The sequence below is a fragment of the Lepisosteus platostomus genome, chromosome 19, assembly GCF_059453375.1.
Source record: "Lepisosteus platostomus isolate fLepPlt1 chromosome 19, fLepPlt1.hap1, whole genome shotgun sequence".
NCBI classification, from domain to species: Eukaryota; Metazoa; Chordata; class Actinopteri; order Semionotiformes; family Lepisosteidae; genus Lepisosteus; species Lepisosteus platostomus.
This window is the reverse complement of record NC_142629.1, coordinates 11,086,919-11,102,200: the sequence shown is the minus strand read 5'-3', so window position 1 is coordinate 11,102,200 and position 15,282 is coordinate 11,086,919. Positions and strand designations below refer to the sequence as shown.

At 37.3% G+C, this 15,282-nt stretch overlaps 1 protein-coding gene across 1 annotated transcript in view; it reads right to left on the bottom strand.

The window, feature by feature from the left end:
- Positions 1–2,194: 2,194 nt before the first annotated feature.
- LOC148645088 (ADP-ribosylation factor-binding protein GGA1-like) overlaps positions 2,195–15,282 on the bottom strand; it is a 20,436-nt gene continuing 7,348 nt past the window's right edge. The window contains exons 6-17 of the mRNA XM_088612752.1: positions 14,869–14,969; positions 13,768–13,848; positions 11,065–11,202; positions 10,110–10,191; positions 9,543–9,656; positions 8,436–8,585; positions 8,028–8,098; positions 7,537–7,715; positions 7,097–7,221; positions 6,415–6,584; positions 5,526–5,636; positions 2,195–3,502 (exon numbers count right to left, since the gene is read on the bottom strand). Of these exons, the coding sequence (XP_088468878.1) occupies positions 3,392–3,502; positions 5,526–5,636; positions 6,415–6,584; positions 7,097–7,221; positions 7,537–7,715; positions 8,028–8,098; positions 8,436–8,585; positions 9,543–9,656; positions 10,110–10,191; positions 11,065–11,202; positions 13,768–13,848; positions 14,869–14,969 (1,433 nt within the window). The 3' untranslated portion in view covers positions 2,195–3,391. The remainder of the gene's footprint in view (positions 3,503–5,525; positions 5,637–6,414; positions 6,585–7,096; positions 7,222–7,536; positions 7,716–8,027; positions 8,099–8,435; positions 8,586–9,542; positions 9,657–10,109; positions 10,192–11,064; positions 11,203–13,767; positions 13,849–14,868; positions 14,970–15,282) is intronic.

Here is a 15,282-nt window from a genome sequence, read left to right as displayed (position 1 = left end):
TGGTGGTGTTAGTGGGGCCAGTAGTGGGCGCTCATCCTGTGGTCTTTGTGGTTTCCAATGCCCCCAGTATAGTGATGGGGACACTATATTGTAAAAAGGTGCCATCCTTCAGATGAGCTGTAAAACCAAGGTCCTGACTCTCTGTGGTCATTAAAAATTCCAGTGCGTTTCTCAAAAAGTGTACAGGTGTTACCCCGGCATCCTCGCCAAAATTTCCCATTGGCCTTTATCAATCATGACCTCCTAATAATCCCCATCTCTGAATTGGCTTTATCACTCTGTTCTCCTCCCCACCGATAGCTGTTGTGTGGTGAGCGTACTGGTGCACTATGGCTGCCGTAACATCATTGAGATGGGTGCTGCAGATTTTTTTGTGGAGGAGGGGAGTCCTCATTTCTTGTTTCAAGCCCTTTGAGTGGAGTGTCCAGTGCTATGTAAGTGTAAGGAATTATCACTTTGCCAAATATCATAATTCTTAATTCAGATATATGATTTGTTTATGATTTTGATAGAAGTGTTACGGTTCAACCATCTCACCACCAGAGGGCACCCCAACCTCTAGCACCTACTCCAGCTGTGCAGCAGAGGCACAGACCAAGCAGATGTCTGTAACCAGTACTTACAGTAAGCCTAGTGTCCCTAGCTCTCCATACCTCCCCTCCTCAGGCTTATTTAAACCCTGCTCTCTGACCATGATGTGTTTAATATTGTTTACTTCACATTGAGTGAGTGAATTAAAAAAAAAGTTTAGTTTTTCCTAGTTATAGTAGTTTCCCTCTTGTCTTTATTCCTTTCCTGGTTACCCTGTTTCTTACTTTTGTTCTTTGGAATTGTTTCCTTTTTGCATATTTTTCCCCCTGTTTGTTGTTCTGTGCTTCTGGTGGTTTTTTTTTCTTCTTGGATTACTAACCTGGTTTTGGGATTTGGCCTGTTTTTCAACATTGTTTCTTGGTTGTGTTTTATTGTTATCTTTCTGGATCTTCCTGGTTCTGGACTTTGGCTTGTTTCAAGGGTGTGGATTGCGCTTTATTTTCCTCATTTTCTTTGTGACAGTTGGAACACACATATGGTCCATTTCTTGATTAGCTGAGCTGTCTGAGAGCCCTTACAAGAAGTGCACATAATATTCACCCTTTATGAGGTCATTTGTCCCATTTAGCTCAGATGGTTTCTAAGTTGTTAGTTGATTCAAAAATCTTATATAAATCTCATGAACTAACTTTTGCCACATTAATTTTAGTAGTACCTGATGAAACCAGTTTAAGACTCTAAAAGAGCTTTAAAGAATGGTCATAGTAGATGGATACAGAAGGTATATAAAGGAAAACTAACAGTATGTGGAAGAACTACCCCCTGCTGGGAAATATATATATTCTAGTTAAGGCTCTGGGCTGTACTTCAGTGTCCAGTGCCTTCAACACACCAGAAAAACAAAAAAGTTGAATCAAGTTGCAGCCTGGCATTTTGGAAAGATGAAATTAGTACTGTATGTGGCTGCAGAACTAATAATTGCAAACATGCTGTAACTGCTTTTTGAATATTAACTTCAAACATTTTGGTCATTCTTGAAATGTTTTTTAAACTTGTTAAGTCTTATTTCTTATATAAATGTATCTTTAAAAACTGAAAAAAAGTTATTCACCCAAAGGAATTTCTTTTAGCATACACCAGCAAAGGTCAATTAGAACAACTCCAAACAGAAGTTCAAAGAATTATGCTATCATCTCCATTTGATGTCTGCACAAAAGGAATAACAATTAGATTGTTATCGAATTTATAAAAAGAAAATATGATCTTGTCAAGTGTGCATATGACAAAAAATAGTGAGAGTAGTGAAACGTTTCAGATACAGGAAATCAATTGCTTTAGGCGCCATCTGGGACTCCTGTGAGAAACGTTATGTACATAAGTATGGAGTATTGTGTTGTGGTAATGATTATAAATATAAGATGGCTGACCCTGCGCTCTGACCCCAAGCTTCTCTCTCTCTCTGTGTCTGTATCTCATGGAGAGCAAGCTGGGGTATGCAAAAAGACGAATTCCTAATACAAGAAATTGTATAGGGCTAATAAAGTGATGTTGTTGTTATGTTGTTAAACCAGCACAGTGTTTACTAGTCCATACTGTACCTTATACCCATAAGACCTGCATAAAAGACACCAGATATCAAACACAGAAAAGACAGACCAGAGGCTTACTTGATAACTATGTTTAATTAAGAACAACCATGCACACACATTTTGTCAAGCAGACATACTAAAAAAATGTTTTCCTTTATTTCATGGGATTTGCACTGAGCCTACATCAGAAAGAAAAGCAGTGTAACCAGCTGATGCTATCAAAATGATATTAAAACAGGGAACCTGGGAAGAGAAGCACACTTAAAATGCAGAGTACAATATGCTTTGAGGTGATGTAAGGTTAAAGAAGCTGGAAAGTATACAGCTCAGTGCAGCAGTGAAACAACTTAATTCTCAACATTTCTTTCTTAAAATACTTATGAATTCATAAATCATAATGTTACTTTAAATATGAGAGAATACAAACATCTAATCAGTGTGTGATGGTCCAGCTGTTTCAGACAGATTCTATGCAGGCAGCATAGCTCCTCCTGCAATCCTGCTCATTATACAAACATTTCATTTAATGTCTGTATTATCCTATTATCCTTTTAATGCACTTAAAATGCTATCCTTCCTTTTAATGCTAACATAATGTCCATGATTGTACGGCAGAGATACAGGCAGCATATGCTGTGTTCTTGCATATAATGATGTTTTGTATGCTGTGATAGAAAACAGATACAGAACATGATTACTTGCAGTTTGATCATTAATATTACATTTCCACCACTGTATCAACCCTAATCAAATCACCATGGCATTAGTTTGTATGTCAATACAGAACTTTTTCAGACAAGTTGTACTTGCCTCATCAAGCCCTGATCTTCTGCGATAACACAAATCTTTAATTGTTCTCAGGTGTGGGCACAGCAATTCTTATTCAATTTGATTAAAGACACTTCATAAGTATAAATAAAGACATCAGAAGCTACTGTCAAGGATATATCAATAGAAAAACAGCTGCTTCAGCTGAAGTGAGACAAGAGAATGGATTTCCACAACTGCATGTACTTTGTAGCCAAAGAATAAACAGCAGTCATAAATTGAAAAGTGTCCTGCAGTTCTCCGTTTGCTGTATCACACCATAGACATAAATACTGTACATTGCTTTTCCAAGTTTCTCTTCCACTTGTCACCTCTGTAAGCACTAAACAAACAGACCTCACTGCACACATTGCAAAACTGTCTCTGCTCACTGAGTGTCACACTTGCACATGGTAAGAATTTCCCCCTTCTGAACAGTCCGAATCCAATTTAATAAGCCTCTTTCACATGCCTGTCCAGGAGCTCAAGTCAGGAAAGTTCTCTACCTCCCCCAGCTCACTCATCTTCTGGGTGCCATGAGTAAAGTTGAGCTTGTACCGTAATCGCACTTTACCCTGTAGGGAAAAAAGGCCATTGAAGTTTTGACTGGAGGACACAACAACAGTAACAGATGTGGTTGACAGGTTTGATTGAGCTCTGTGATGACTGGTACAGAGCTACTGTGAACACGTGTTCAAGGTAGCAGAGACAAGAAACCTTCTATTTAATCTGAATCCTTCTTACAAAATGTATGGTCTAAGACATTACCCACAGCTGTAGCTGCACTGAGGAAAAATCAAAATTCACTAGGACAAAGTGAATTTAAAGGCAAAACCCAAATGTTCAATGATTATAATGTATTTAAATGTTAAATGTATTTATTAAAGCTACATAACCACAGTGCAAGGGCTACATGAGGTTAACCTTGCAAAACGTAAGACATGACATAATTTTCTTATCTAAAACTTCATTTAAAATGACTAAATTAAGTCACAGTAAAAACCTTCAAGAATACACTTCTGTTTATCGTGTTCAATGTTCATCGTGGATCTGGTGTGTATGACCAGAATCCTGGTATGGATTCAATGCATTTTAAGGACAGGCCATTGCCCAGACAAGCAATAGACATATCAAGAGGTCAGTCCTCTGATGCAGGAGATCTGAAGGCTCTTGGTATCCTGGGAGAGTGACATCATTGCAACAGTCACAACTTTCACAAAGACACATGCAAGTGCATTTAAAAAGCTGATTCTTAAATTATAATATGGGTTAAATGTTTACGAAACATATTACAAGATACATGGAATGTTTCAAAACTTATATCTGTGCTTCATCTAATGTAATTCAGATAATGACATTAATTTTTTTCTGACTTTCCCATTTAATATCTTTTAATATGTCAAAATGTATTGACTATAAATCCTGAGAATACTGTTTAACTTCAATCTGACAGCCTGTAGAAATACATTCTTATTTAATATGCACAAGAAAATATATAAACTAGATTTACATCATTAACTTTTAATTGGCTCCCTATTGGTTTATGTTGTTATGTTAAAACAATATCAAAATTGTTTTGATATTGTAAACTACTGTTTTAAACCACCCCTGAATGGTTAATCAATTTATATGCTTTCAGAAGGGGAGAGAGGACTGTTCTGGAGGAGTTTTTCAGTGTTTCACCTGCAGGCTCATTTTGATTGGGGATCTTCATATCTGGCTCATATCTGCACCCAGAAAAGCTTTTTCTGCTTTTACTTACTTGATAAAATAGAATGTCTCGTTCTGTTTATCAACATTACAAATCCTTTAAAAGGGAAATCTGGTGCTAAACACAAGTCAAACAAACTATTTAAACTGAATACAAAATATTGTTACCTACTGAATTGTTGGAAAACCATTTAACTCTGTATGTGTTAAAGTTCAAAGCTGAGAGTTTGTCCTAATGGAAACATCCATTTGGCATCCTTAATAACTGTACTGGGAAGACACAGTGTGGTATTAAAGACATGTTTAGGGAACACAATTACTGCATACTGTAATTATCTAATATTTTCTGATGTCCAATTTGGTGTAGCTTACTCTGCATCTTTGTTTTGCACTGGATTTCTGCTGTAAGAGCAGAATCATTGAAATAAGGCTCTAGTTAAAGGAACAGGAATCCATGCTGAATAACGAAGACTATTCAAGACAGCAGGTTGGTAAGGGGGCTCATTATGGCAATTCTAATCTAAGCATGATCATTCTAAATCTTGCCTTTGACGAATTCCACAATAATATGAATTCTATTTTGCTCTTGTAATAACCTCTTTGAATAAAGGTGTCAGCCAAATAAATAATAGTAGTGATATTGCAAAACTAACAACCAAAATCACAAAAAGGCCTCTTTTTGTCTGTAAACTTTCTTACATATATATGTTCTAATAATAATTAAAGGATGTCGTCTTTTTATGTCCTTTGAACTCATCTAAAAATATTGCTATATTTAAAGATCATATGGGTTAAGAATCACACCTGATCTACATAAGCTTCCAAAGGAAAGCCTACTCTTGTAAAGCAGAGAAATAAGTAAAGGATGTGTGCATAGTTGATACTCACTCTCTGTGGGTTGGACAGTAGCATGACCTGGGAGATCACAGCTGGGGGCAGAATGGGGTTATAGGCTGGAAGCTCAGATCCTGTTGCCGATTGCAACTTAACTCTCATTGTCTGAAAGACATGAGGGTGCTTTTAAAGACCAGGATGACCAAACCAAAGTGCAAACTGTATTGGACCCCAACTCATCATTTGGCATCCAATATCATGAGCAAATTTTATATTTAATAACCTGAACTACTGCACTGCAGATTTTATAGAACATATATTCTTCATTTTAAGGCCTTTTTAATTTTGTGGAAAGTAAAGAAAGACTGCATGCTGGGATTGGCTCTGGTTCCCTCGCGACCCTGTATTAGATAGATAAAGAAAAATCCTGAAAGAAAACCTGAAGGCAAGTCTAGCCAACTAGCTATATTTCCAATGTGCTCAATTAATATGCTTATTTATGTACCTGCTATTTAGAAGAATACTTTCATAATTAATACTAGTTAATAATTTCATAATGTATTTATTATAGGTACTGCTAATTAGTGAGCTGGAGGAGTCCAATGTTGAAAAATCTGGTTTAGGGCATGCCTGGCGATATCAAAAGCCTCTGCCATGGAGGACTGCATTAAGTACATGAACTCCTATTAGTATAAACTCCTTGTGGCACATTTTGAAATGCAAACCTGACTGTCACCTCATTTTAAAACCTGAACTTCTTTCATGTCTCTAAAGAAAGGTCCCAGACAGAGCCTAAAAGATTTAAACGTATTTCTGGCTAATCTTTTTTTAAATGAATTTAAAGTATATGTTTTATTTAAGCTGTAGTGGTCTTGATCTTACTTGGTCTCAAGGCTACATAATGCAACTTCACAATGAGCCCAGAATGAGGCTATTTTCTCACCTTTGGTACAGCAGCTTGAAATACAATATCTTTCACGGGATAAGGGGAAGTGCTCAGCATGGAGATCAAAATGAGAACAATATCTGGTCGTCCAACTGGCGTGTTTTTGGCAAAGTGAAGCATCACTCGCAATCCATTCTTATCGTAGGCAGTAAGTGGTGGAGTTTTACCTGTGCAACACAAGTCCCAACAATATTTTAAAATGCAGAATCAAATCTGATACTGTCACTGCATCCTAAACTGATATGACCCTGAGTGCTTAAATCCAATTTAAAATGCAAACTTCATGGCACAGATAATGGATTGATGCTTATTTATAAATTTTATATTTTTCACTTATGTAGCACACTACATCTTTCACAAAAAGTTCAAAATTATTTTTAATACTGTTTACATCTCTTAAATAGCTGGAGAGCTCAAGTTATTTAGAAAATGTTGCAGCATCTCCACATTAAGAGTAGAAAAGTATTTAAAAAGAGAAATTTCATTGATTATTAATTAAAACCTAATTTTAATTAAGACCACAACTGGAACAAAACCTAGAAGACAATGACGAAGACGTGGGCTCAGAAAAACAAAAATGAAAACTAAACAGAATATAAGGGTTATTTAAGATTAATTACCATATTTTTGAATTCTTTCAAATAATAGTCACAACATACAGTAAGTACGGTAGACTTACTTGGCATTATAGAATCTAATGAGATAAAGATGTCTGAAAAGCTCATATCCTGAAGCTGGCCTCCAGGACAGGGATGTGAGTTCACAATGGGCTGATTCTCAGGAATCCTGGGGTGGAGAACTGACCTTTCATAGAAGGGAACTGTTTTAGTAAACTGCTAAACATGACAGGATTTCATACAGAAAGTAATAACTCACATTTTTCTATGCAAAATAAGGGTTACAATAATCAAACTGTATATTCATTTTTCAGTGGGACATTCTGATTCTGTGATTTTTAATGACACATCTCTTTCCCTTTCTGTCCATTTGTATTGTATGAAGGTACTGATAAGATAAAAAATACTTTAAAATATCTTACATATGCATCTAAGTTAAAGTTATTTTCTTAGATTTCATTTAACCAGCTGAGAGACGTTGGCTTGCATCTCATTCTCTTACCAGTTGCTGTGTTGGGCTTCTGAAGTCAAAGATTTGGTTCTGTGGTCTCCCTGTCCCCTGGGGGCACTGTCTACATTGCAACCTCTTGCAGTCAGCATGCTGGCTGGTTTCCTCTTCTCCACCTTGTCATAGAACCTACCACACTGTTCCTGGAAGCTGAAAGCATCTTCCTTTAAAGGCTGGAAAAGACCATGAAAAAAAGAAAATGGACCTCTTAAATAAAACCTAGATACCACACAGGACAAAAAAGGACAAAAAAGATGATAAATGAAAGGGAGAACATTGAGCCCTTTGTGCTTGCTAGGTTACTAGTAGCTATTTGAGCTTATTCTGCTCATTCTTGAAAGATGTTTACACTGCTGAATGACCCAAATCGTGTGTACTGCTCAGGTTGTTGGAATAGATCATAAAGTTGAAAAACTATACAAACTAACTGATATCAAATACATTTACAAAAACATATTTTTTAATAGATAAAATGAAGACCCTACCTTAGCTAACACCGTGCTGTTCGTTGTATGAATCTGTTGGGAAGTCTGTGGTACTGGTGGATCATTCAGCCCTACAAATAACAGGATATAGGATGCATAGCAACATTAGAACATCTACAGCAATAATAAACCTGTAAATACCATATCACTTGCTTAACTAAACAGGACAGGCAGATGTTAGCACACACTAATAATGTACTTTCCTTTCAAGTCTTCTGTGGGAGAATGTGTCTGACTAAATTTAGCATCACAAAATAATATCAACTACTGGAAAACTAGGTAAAGTTCCTTCAGACTAAAAGTAGCTTAGTATCAAACCTAAGGCATACTGAAGTGCAAGTCACAATCATTTAAACTTATTCTACATGCACTGATGACATAACAAAAATACCCAAATAAAACACCAACCTAATAACATAAATTCTTCATCCAGAAGTGACAAAGAGCTGCTCTCTCCCTGCCAAGAGCCTTTGTATGGAGTGGAGCCAGTCTCCAGACAGTTCAGCTCATTGAAGTCTATAAGGTGATAACTTTTCATCTCTTTGGGGCTCTGAGGATCTGCACATGCCACAAGAAGTAGAAAGGAAAAGAATTATGGAGGAATCCTTGTCGTAGAGATCCACTTTAGTTTTAAACCAGTCTGAACCGGAGCTCACAAGTGGCCCAGTCAATAATGCTGCAATAAACTCCTATGGACAGCATGTCCCATGGTCTTGATTTGTGGTCCAGATATCCTCAGTTCTTTCTGGCCTATGTCACTAGCTGTGACCAGGATTCCTAAGAGGTAGTGCACTGGCTGATGATGATAATAACAATAACACCCCCATCCACTTACAGGCCAGGCTTACACCTATTAAGCTTCAGTGGTTCGCCTGCTGTTAATTGCAAGGTGATATAGCTGCTGGCGTACCCCAAATTGTTTAAATGGATGGACTGTGGCCAACAAAGGCATTCTTTTTCTAGGTCCTTCTTAGGTCCTTGTTTCCAGTTTCTGGGTCACTGGGACTTTAGTGCTGTGACCTTGTGCTCTTGCCAGAGAGAGATGTACCACTCCTCCAATTAGCACAATTACAATTGTGGACACTATGGCTAATGGCTGTGATACTGTAAGTGTGAGTGTAAGAGAAGTCCTCATTATGTCCAGGCCATGCAGGGAATCAACACTGAAAAATATCTGGTATAAGAATTTTAAAAAATTGACACACACTATTTCATAAATTTGCTCCTGCAACATCTGTACAACATTGTTGTCAGTCAATGATTCATGTGATTAAAGAAGAGGACTGTAAGGTTGCAAAAGACACTTTGGATTATTTTAACTTCATTCAGTGCAGCGTATTTTAAGTTGATTTCTATTTGAGACATTAGATATGTATATGATTGATTTACTTCAGCAAGATGGAGCAATTTCAGTTGAACATCGGTTCAGGATTTGGTGAAATCCATTTCAATTTCTTTTAACACAAACCAACTCTTTTTTCCCCCATACATTCTGAAGAAAAATGCATACTGTACTTTTAACTCTGGAGTACTCACTCAATCTGTTTCCATTTAGTTCTTTTTTTTCCACTAGCTCTTGGTATGAATTTACCACCATGGTCAGTTTATCGTTGGCTTGAAGAATCTCCGCTGGGAAAGAGGAAAAAGGAAATTCTAAATAAAACAAAATAAGTAGTAAATGCTTTGAATACCCAAAATCTGGTGATGTTTTACCCACTATTTTCCCAGAGGTAATATGCACCAAATAAAATGAAAATAAATTTTTGTTTTAAGCAATTGATAGTGGTGGCTCGGTACACTCTTACTCTCTTGTTTTCCTAGAATTCAATTTCTTTATCTCCTCCATAGCATCTACTGTAAAAGTGTAAATACAGTGAAGAATGTAGACCTAACTGGAAAAAATTAACTACATTTTAGGCCAAAAACTCTTGGTTTAGGGTTACAGTAGGTTGGGTCTGCTTAGGTTAGTTATCACGTTTGTCATTCTATTAATACTTGACAGACCCAAATCTGAAGAGATATATGTAAATATGGAATAATTAGTTACAAGTAAAAAATCCAACTTTTGCCTGACATCTGTACCTAATGCTTCATCATTATCAACAGTATCGCTGGCCAGACGAAAGAGGGCGGGTCTCAGTTTTTCACATTTCTCATACAGGTCCTGGAACAAAGCAGATTCAGATGCTTTATCTTCTTTTACAGTGAAACTTTCACATTTGGAAAGCATTCAGATCTTTGGGTTCTGGCCTTGTCACTACATGACTGGAGACATTTATTTTATATTGACCTTTTGTAACATAACATGAATTTGAATTTAAACAAAGTTAATCAACAAACCTCCAGAACTGTTTGTAATTTGTGACTAGTACATTTTCAGTTAATATAGGAACTCTAAACTGTGCATTTCGAAGTAAGCATATATTGGTTCTTATCTCCCTTAGCTCATCAGTTATCAGTTTCTGTTAACAGCAGAAGGTTATGTTCCAGAGTGAAGTTACAAGGGTGATTGTGAAATTTTACAAAGGCTTTAATATTCTTATTTTTAACTGCAGTTAAGGGCAATATTATCAAAGGTACTGTAATCTACTTTCATTCTAAATAGATCACACAGAGGGACAACACCCTCCACACAGGTCTGAGAATAGAGCAACTTATAAAAAAACTAAGAAGAGACTTTAGATATCCCAGCTACTGTTCAGTAATTATCAATCCATTAATTAGCAGCCATGAAGATAATCAAGTAGGTAGCTGTAGCTGTGTAGGTAGCTGTGTCAGCATTCATAAGCTGCAAAGGAACAAGTCAGGTGCCACACCTGAAGAAAGCTCCACAGCCAAAATGTTGTGATTTCTTTTCTTCTGTTTTCAGCATGGAATAAACTTTTACTTGTTCCTCATACATTATCATCATCATACATTAAACACCCACAGCCTCTGCTGCTATTTCTTTTTTGATCCTCATTCCTCTTGATAATATTCAACAGTTCTGCTACAGTGTTGCTTATTCCTGCAACATGCCTCTCAGGATGTACAGTACCTTCATGGTGTCTCTATCGCTGCTTGACAATTGTTGCCTCCTGTAACTCTCCAGTAACTGTTTCAGAAGCTTTGTATTGTTCTCTACTTCTTCAATGGTAGCAATACGTTTGGATACTTTCTCCATCTTCTCTTGTTTCTGCAAAAAGTGAAACGATTAAAACTAAAAAGCACAGTGATTGCATCATCTAACTCTGAGGTGTGTGCTTACTCAGGAACAGGATCTGCTTTTCATTTGAGCACTGAGATGCTAAGAGTCTGATATGATTAGCATCCTTGACATTTTTTCTTCATTTGGAACCTGGTAATTATTTTTTATGCTCTTGTGACACCACAGGGGTGGCCTTGAGGATATTTAAAATAGGCAGGTTAAAGAGAAACACATGGAATCTGTCTCTTGTTCTGCACCCCAGCAAAGATCTGCTGTCTATATTTGCACTAGAAATGTTAATTAGAACCCACAAGACAGCAACAATAATATGTTTATGTTAGCAAAATAAATTGATGAATTGCCCAAGAACCCCCAACAATTATATAAGATTTTTCCCTCATTTTGGTAGTGTACTCGATAGAACAGAAAACTGTTATCACATAGTAAATGATTCATACTGGAACACCTGTTACTGTTTCAGTTGTAGAGGATGGTCATGTAGCTGGGATTCCCTTTGCCAGCAGCTCTGTGCATTCTCGAAGATCATTACTTTAGGCTATGTGCACCTGCTGTATAACAGCACAGACTCTCACACAGGCCTTCGGGAGGAAATGAGATTCCTAGCAGTTCCCAGAGGATAAAATGTTGTTGTGACACTAACAAATCCATTACTGGAGGCAGATCTGAGCTATACCTATCCTGTAGTCCAGTGGTTCTCAAACTGTGGTACGCGTACCTGTAGTGGTACGTGGCGTGCCGCCAGGTGGTACGCCAAATGACCCTGGAACTGTGTTGTGTGCGCTGAAAAAATCGGGACGGGATTTCATATTTTGTATTTTTATACGTGTCGAATACGCAGCCTATGTACTACGATACAGTGCGCGCTAAGACTTCAGTGGACACAAGAGATACTCTGTAATTCTATACCCCTCTATAGGAATGCGTGCTACGGACGCAAGTGACCAATTGTATTAAAAAAAATCTACTGTATCTCCAGCAAATAGGGAGAAAGGAGAATGTGCGTGATTTTGGAACAATGCCAACGTTGTAAACACAGGAATGCATAGAAATGTGTGCTACGAACGCTGGTAATCTTGTGAGCACAGGAAAGCGTGAAAAATAACAGAAAAATATTTAAGAACTCTTCTAAGTTAATTTGAGAAAAATACACAGAGCGTCTCTGTGTTTCTCTCCCATGCGCATGAAATAAATACTTAAAATAAACACTGAAATAAAAACGGAAACGTGGAAAAATGCAAGCTTGCGGATTGCTAAAGCAGGTAAGCCCCACACTATTATGTGTGGAGAAAAAGCTGCTGAACAGCTCGACCTGCTGCCCCCCCCAAAAGACACAAGTCATTCATAGAATTATTGAAATTAAGGATATTAAAAGTACGCTGACAGAGCGCGTTAAGATGAGCAGATGTTTTTCACTGCAATTAGATGAGTCTGTAGTCGATATGGCCAATTTGCTCGTTTACGTTAGATACGAGTTTGAGGGTACGTCCCGTGAGGACTTTCTGTTCTGTAAGCCGCTACCAACAGGAACTACAGGAGAGCATTTCAGCTTCTGAATGAATTTATCGAAGAGAATGGCATTGACTGGATAAAATGTGTCGGAGTTTGTACAGACGGTGCTAGAGCAATGACAAGCCGACACAGCTGTGTAGTTGCACGAATTAGAGAGGTTGCTCCAGAAATTAATGGTTTCATTGGAACATCCACCGCGAGACCTTTGCCGTCAAGAAAATGCCTGACGATTTAAAATCTGTTAAGACTGTTGTGAATTGTATCAAGGCTCGACAAATTAATTCACATCTGCTTTGTTCGACTAAAGAGGCTCACCCCTCTCACTGAAATGGTGCTTTTTTAGTTTTATTTGTTGTTGTTTTGTTTCGTAAAACACTTTGAGAAGCCACATTTTAATATATCAAACAAAGTTTATTATTATAATATTTATTATATGTATGTGTGAGTGTGTGTGCACATGCGCTCATGTTGGTCATTGAGAATTTCTGGGGTTCCTATGAGAAGATGACTTGTAGGTGGTAAACAGATGCTTTGGTTGGATTAGGGGTGGTAGTTGGTCCAATAAGTTTGAGAACCACTGCTGTAGTCCAATGAGACTTGAAAAACTAGAGTTCTGATGCTTTATATAATTTCAGTCAAGCATATTAATCAATGGCTAATTAATCAAAATCATATATCGCTACACTGAATAAAAAAGAAGACAAAACTACAATGGAACCAAGGTATGTAACTTTTTTGTGATTTTTAACCACTCCATTTCAGCCAAGGAAGATCCTGGACTTCAGGGAATGGCTAGATGGAGTTTCCTGTTCCTTTAGCCACTAAATTACTAAACAAGCTGGATGGGCCAAATGACCTCCTTCCATGTACAGCTTTTCTTTTGTTCTTATCTGCTATGAGACAAACCAAATTAACATAAGCCTGACCATACAGCAATAAGGCCACCTAACAATGGAAGAGAAACATTCATGGGATAAATGGTGAGAAACCTTCTACAGTCATTCCCTCTATGAGAGATCATACCTCTTTTATGGTGTTCTTAATGAGTCTGTTGGCTGCTTGGAGATCCTCAGGTTGTTTACTTGTCAGAAGCTTCTCCAGTAACTATAAAAATATCAGACCTTTTTAGCAAACTGTGGGTTGACACAGTTCTGGCAGATTCAGTTATGTTACTCACATGGTAAACCATCCCTGTGGAGCACAGTGAAACTTATCAATGGCTGTAAGGCTATTCTGTTGCAATCAAATTATCTTCCTCTGTAAACTATCAATGACTCCAGTGGAGACTTAAAAAGTAGGAGGAAGCTGGAGTGTTTTCTCCTTTCACATCATGCTCTGGCATAGGCAATATGAATTCCCAAACTAGAGTTGTTCCTCATGCCAGTTTCAAATTTGTTCATGTTGTTCTTAAGTCAACTAAGGCTGTATTTCTAAAAGGAACAGCTTCAATGATTAACTTTTAAGAAATAATTTCATCTTGAAAGTAAAAATCCTTTCTACTGTAATATATCACATGAACCTTAAGTTTAATTAAAACAGTTCTTCTCCCAGGCCCTTTTCCAATTTCTTTTGTATGTGCTACCATAATCTACCTTGTGTGTAGGTTCCTTACCTCAGTCCACAGTGTGGAACCCTTAGGAACACATCTCTGCTTTGTTTTGGAAAAAAAATTACATAAAACCCTTTTCTAAAAAAGTGACTTCTTGACTTCTTCGTGTTTTGAGCGACAGTAGAGCAGAGTGAAATCTGTACCTTCAGCATACACACTAATGTGTTGTAGGAGGATCAGCACAATTAAAAGGCAAGAGTGTGAAGCCACAGACTGAACACCTTCTATCTAAAAAGCAAGACAGCATTTTAAGGCTTATTGTCATTCTGGGGAGTGGTGCTCAACAAACCATACCAGTTTCACTACACAGATTACAGACAACAGTAAACAGCCTACCTACATGGCACACATGCAGACAAACCAACTAGAAAATAACATGTTTACTATATGTGTTACTAGGAATCCAGGCAGAAACAGGCCTCCATAGGGGGAAACAGATTCACTTAAAATCAATACCTTATTCAGGCAGTGTTATCTGCGGTGCTTGCCACTACATGTTTATTAGCTAAAAATACCTTTGACTTGTCTTCGTCATCAAATACAGAGTCCTGTGCTCTTGGAGCAGGCGGTGGCATGACTATTTTGTCTGGTAACTTAGGATCCTTCTTTATAATGCCTGGGTGAGAGACACAAAATGCAAAGATTATTCATAGCACGTGATTCCTTTACTGAAGCTTTAAACTATGTAAAAGTTAGCCTTTTCTTGTAGCTTAACTTCAAAAGTTTATCAGAGAGGTTTTTGATATGTAAGAAGTTGAATGACATCAAAATCTATTTAGAAATAAACAGAAATAAATATACTTATGAATTTTCACTCATAGAGTTTTGCGTGGAGAACCCTCCATATTCAGCATTATTTATTTGTGGATACTACAAGTATACAGTAAACATTCTTATTAGATAACCAGATAACCTTAACAGTATGAATG